Genomic DNA, 5,517 nt, shown 5'->3' with positions numbered 1-5,517 from the left:
GGGGGGGGGGGCGGTGAGTGGGGTGGGGCAGACCATGTATAGTTCCTTGCAACACATCCACCCTCTGGTTTTTAGCATTTTAAAGTCAAAGTACGATGATTAATGCCAGGAAAAAAATGTAGACAGCTGAGATGGAAAATGGGCATAATTAGGAAATCTGCTTATGAACTAACAGCAATAGTATTTTTGTTACATACAAAATAATTAAGATCTTACTCAGCTGGAAAAGTTTATTATAATAATCACTCAAATTTGCAAACATTTCATTAAAATCAGGCTGCTAATATAAACTTGTCTATATTATGGCAGCCTAAATTTGTTTCCAAATTCCAAAGCCACAGAAACTAATTTTTCCTGACAGCACCTCATTTGCAAGTGTATACATATAACGGGTGAAATCTTGGCCTTTTGAAAATCAGTGGTACTTCTGGAATCCTGTCTCGGCTGAAGCTGATGGCATCCGCAGCTATCAACACTGCTGCAGGTCTACACTGCTGGGGCAATTTCTGACAAAAACATTTTGTTAAGTAAAACAATTTTCTGTAGGAACATACTAAATTTATTAAGCTCTGACTGATACAAGTTTTTTTATGCTGAGATGCAATATCTCGTCAAAATGAGAAACAGACGCACTCCAGAACAGTCAGTGGGTTGATGATGAGGATGCTGGCATGGGATGAACCAGGTTTTAAACTGTCTACATTGGTCACTGCAACCCACAGTCTGAAAAATGGCTGGAAGTCAACACTCCTGGCAGCTCAGAATTTCTCATAAATAATAAGAGTTTCATACCCGATTCTACTCTCCGCTACTTTCAGGCAAAAATTCCCAATGAAGACAGCACCTCAGGAGAGTAGTTGGTGAATTACCACTTTGCCATGATGGTATTTGGGATGAAAACCCTATTTTGCTGTGATATATTCCAATTACTGTTAAACCTCTTTCTTCCCTTCCCCCTTAGTTTTCCCTTCTATTATCTTGTAGATTTTTTTAAGCACTTGCACACAGAATTATTAGCCAGTGATAACAGTGTAACTATGTTGTGGAAAGCCCACAGGTGAATCCTTCATAATCTGAAACCTTGTACTGATGGACTCCAAAAACACATGCAGTTATTTTTTCTCAACCATAAATTACTTACTGTTCATACGGATACCACTGGAAACAACAATCACAAGTCCTCTCTCAATTTTCCTCAATACTCTTGTCAGCTGACACCTGTGCTACAGGCAGAGGTTTTTTTGCTTAAACATTAGAACCCATGACACTGTTTCTTGCGCTGCTCAGTTCGCCTCCTTGCACATTGGCCAAGAAGTATCTAAGACACAAGCAAGCTGTAAGAGCTCACCACCATCAGAAGCATTCTTCCAGAAAGTCCTGCAGGTCTGTTTAGCAGAGCAGAGATTGGAGCTTCCTCCTCTGAGGAAATTCTGTTTCTACAGCATGTGACAGAATTTCACAAAATATGTGGGTAAGATCCAGCCCCCTGCCCCCCCCCCAACAAACAAACCAAAAAACCCCCCAGCTCAGAAAGGACACAGTATTTTTACTATACTGAGCATTACACTTCATCTGCCCATAACAGGTCAATGCCTCATGGGAGTCCTCATTCAAATGCCTCCTGTCCTCATTCCTCGCCAGAGGACAAGGTCCTTGCCCGAATCCAGTTCCTATTCTGTTTTGTTCAGAAAACATTGGCTGACTGGAGCTGCTGGGAGGTCAGGAACGTCAGTCCCCTGGCAATAACCAAGTAGTGGGCAGACTGTGGGGAAAATGGTAAAAACTGCAGTTTTTCAGGCAGGTACAATATGTGGAAGCATTATGTATGGGAATCTCTTACAGAACTAGACTGTTTTGAATAAATGTCTTACTGTGCCATTTTAGCAGTTCTGTTTCCAAAGTAGACACCTAAGAGAAAGTCATACCCATTGTGCACGTTTTTCCCCAAATTACACAAAAATAAATATTCAAAGACAATGAAACAGAGCATTGTTAACTGATTAGTAATTGGTATATTAAATTCTGAAGTCTTTCACAATGTAATAGTTAAAATCACTGGTACAGAATGAAATGCAAGTTTTGTTGGATAAGCTATCCTGTAATTCATGGTCTATATTTAAAGATAAACTCATGGTGAAAATTTACTGAATTATATGTACTTTTTAAAAAAGCAGTACGACAAAATATTGTGTAGAACGACATAAGACCATGTTAAACTTGTAACTGGAACCAGCGCTTTCAAAACACTTTCTTAAGTTGAAGTTTCTAATCGAATACTTTAAGAGATATCTATCTATCTATAGATAGACACATATCACCACAAGAAACCAAAGAAAGAGCAAGTGATTACTATCTGAAAAACTTACCACAAAACGCTCTATGAAAAGCAATGTTTGACATGAAGGTCTGATTTGCATGCCTATTTCTACACTGATTGATAGCGTTCACCTCACAAGGCTTTTTTGCTTTTGGAGAAATTTCTCAATGGGCTGTTAAATTTCCATGGTAGACTCGAAGAGAGAGAGTCATCCTTATCTGATCAAGAAGGGAATGTTAAATATGATAAATAAACTGGATTTATCACGTTTCTGTTTTACTCTGTTATATACACAGAAGGTATTTTTATTTTAAAAAAGGAAAAAAGAAAAGAAAGAGCCGGGGGGGGGAAAAAGGTTTGTCCAACCTGCTTTTTGTGGAAGACTGTATGGATGACTGGAAAACTAGTATTATTCGAGTCTCACAAGCACCAGAAAAGTTTAAATATATAAAAGAAGAGATTCTTAATCTGGTTTTGCTAACATTGTAATTAGAAAGTAATGGCAAAGAGCTGAGATGAATATTTGTCTTAAATATATAAAAGAAGAGATTCTTAATCTGGTTTTGCTAACATTGTAATTAGAAAGTAATGGCAAAGAGCTGAGATGAAATATTTGTCAGAGATCCAGATTTGCTTATCTTTTCTAAGGTTTAAAAAAAAAAGTCTGGGGAAAAGAGCAAGAAGGAGAGTAAAATTACTCACTTCTACCAGTCTGTCCCAATTTCTCTACAAACAAACACTCATAAAGGAGGAGGAAAGGGCACAGACCAAATTTTACTCCTTAACCTAATCTCTGTCATTTAAGTTTGCAGAAAAGCCGATGTCCATCACAGTTTATTTAGAAAATACATAAACTTAGGTCTGCAATGATCTGGTAGAAATGCCTATTCAGCTTTAATCCTCTCCTTAGCCTCTATTAAGGCAATGGTCTCTCTTTGGCTAGGATAGTCTGTAGATCTGACTGGGGACAAAATAAAGGGCACAGACTTATGAACTTTGAAGACTTACTGCACTGTGTCAAATTGGTTTAATTCTGAGAGAAGGGTTGAGAGTTTCTGCTCTGTGTTGATGTTCACACATAAACTGTATCTGGAGTTGCATACCATCAACCTTTTGCTGTAATCCCAAAATAAAAGCCAGTTTATTACAACTCAAATAGCAATACATTGCAATATTATCCTAATACCCTAACAGTTGAGCCAGATATTTCAGATGGTTTGCATAGTTATAAAAGACTGATTCCAAGGAAAATTTACTCACACAGAGCGAGACCAGAAGTACTGGCAAAAAAAATGAACCTGAGCCCAGAACGCTCATCACAGCAACACAGCATTGAGGTGCTACTTGTGGACACAGGGAGAGGAGCACCTGTGTCCTTTCCACCCCTGCAGCTGGAGCCCTGCGTGCTCCAGCACTGATCCTGTCCCACGGCAGGCTACACAGGGTTCTGCAGCACGTAGAAGAACCCCCCATATAAGGTTTCTCCCTTTATCTCGCATGACACCGCAAACATTTGATCTCTTCTGGTCTGCAAATGTTTCTAAAAAAATCCATGAGATTTGGGCTCTATAGCTCACGTTAGTTTCATGTGAAATATATATGTGATATATTTATACACACTATTGGGGAAGAATTTAGTAAACCTGTTGTTTTGAGGTACTAGAGACCAGACATTTCTAAGACAACGTGACTTTTTCTACAAAGCCTATACATTAAAAAGCCCCACTACTACTTCTGCCAAAATCATTACATGAAGGAAGGTAAAAGATGGATGATGATTTTAAAACAAAGATCAGGCAACAACACAGTGACAAAGTCCATGATTTTAAGCTCAGGATATTCTGCATCTATATGCAAAACAGTAATTATTACTAAAGGATACTAATAAATTCATCATACTCAAAGTAAAAATTAGCTACCTTCGATGCTCTGTGGACCAACTAGATTCATAGCCTGGTGCGCCGGATATTCTACCCGGGGTCTGGCAATGCCCAATTGCTCCATAACCCCATGGAGGAGCCTCTGAATATCTGCTTCAGAAACCCTGTCAGGGGTCCTAGGGCTGTGGCTAAAAGCTGAAGCCAATCCAAATGCCAGCAGAAATATCATGTTACAAAGCAAGGTAGTTGTCATTCTGGTAGCCACTTTCATCCTGTGAAAAAGAAAGGAATTTGATTATAAACGATAGTGGAAAAAAAGGCCAGTACACATGCCGGAAATAACTTCTGATCTTATTGCACATCACAGTTTACTACCACAGCTTCTAGGGGCAGCTGAAAATCGGGGGGTGATCAGGGGGAATAAGGTGGATAGGTTTTTCTCTTCTAAAAAAAGTATTAAGTAGCAAACTGCAGAAATCAATTTTCTGATTTGCATTTGCCCATAACATTCATTAATAGTCACTGCAAACAGTCACTGCAAACAAAATGGATCCACTGTTTCTTTTAATGAGAATACGTTTCCCCCCCCCGTTTATTATGCTATTTTATAAAGCTCTGGGCTAAAAGCAACGAACTCTTCAGCCAGGAATTGTGTTTTCCAAGCTCTGTTCTTGCATTGCCTGAAAAATGAATCACTAGAAACTGCTGAACAACCTGGGTTATATTTTATTTGTACTTTAAGATAAGAGGCTTCCTACTCCATATGCGTCATCTTCCCCACCTGAAGCAAATAGGTTTGTTTCCTTGAACCCCTTTCACTAAATGGCTGCACAGCGTAGTTTAATTAGGAGGAAAAAAAAACAAAACCCAAGCACCGCTTACTGTCCTCTTTGAGAGGCTGAATTTTAATCAGAATGCTTGTTTCTTAAAGCTCCTTTTCCCCACATCAGAGAATTAAAATGCATCACTTCCAATCCCTTGAATAAACAAAAACCCCTCGAGTCCCCCATGTCTTCCTTAAAACACACACAGCTGCCTGATTTCTCCACGCCAGACGTTTAAAGATGTTCCACTGTTCCAACCGCCCCACGCAAGGCACCTGAAAACGTCTTTGAGGCAAAAATGGCTGAAAAAAACAAAGCTGGAAATATTCCCCGCTACGCATGTGCGCGGCTCCACCACACCACACCACCCGCCACCGCTGCATCAGCCTCGGCAGGAGAGAGCTGCACAGCAGGCGAGCCACCTTTTTTCTATTTAGAGGAAAAAAAGCCTGCTTTCTACAAAATATTCCCCGTTAATATGCAGACGAGCAGGGCT

The 5,517-nt window shown here is 39.6% G+C and overlaps 1 protein-coding gene across 2 annotated transcripts in view; it reads right to left on the bottom strand.

The window, feature by feature from the left end:
• The window catches only part of SCG5 (secretogranin V), a 29,453-nt gene extending 24,314 nt beyond the window's left edge, over positions 1-5,139 (bottom strand). The window contains exons 1-2 of one of the 2 annotated variants that reach the window (XM_009285794.2): positions 5,080-5,139; positions 4,237-4,469 (exon numbers count right to left, since the gene is read on the bottom strand). In XM_009285794.2, coding sequence (XP_009284069.1) covers positions 4,237-4,468 — 232 coding nt within the window. In that variant the 5' untranslated portion in view covers position 4,469; positions 5,080-5,139. Of the gene's footprint in view, positions 1-4,236; positions 4,470-5,079 lie in introns of those variants that run through there. The other variant, XM_019473752.1, reaches the window with a different exon arrangement.
• Between the last annotated feature and the right edge of the window lie 378 nt (positions 5,140-5,517).

Source organism: Aptenodytes forsteri, unplaced genomic scaffold, assembly GCF_000699145.1.
Source record: "Aptenodytes forsteri isolate BGI_AS27 unplaced genomic scaffold, ASM69914v1 Scaffold124, whole genome shotgun sequence".
Taxonomy (NCBI): Eukaryota; Metazoa; Chordata; class Aves; order Sphenisciformes; family Spheniscidae; genus Aptenodytes; species Aptenodytes forsteri.
The sequence above is the reverse complement of the archived record's forward strand: the minus strand, read 5'-3'. Positions and strand labels throughout refer to the sequence as shown.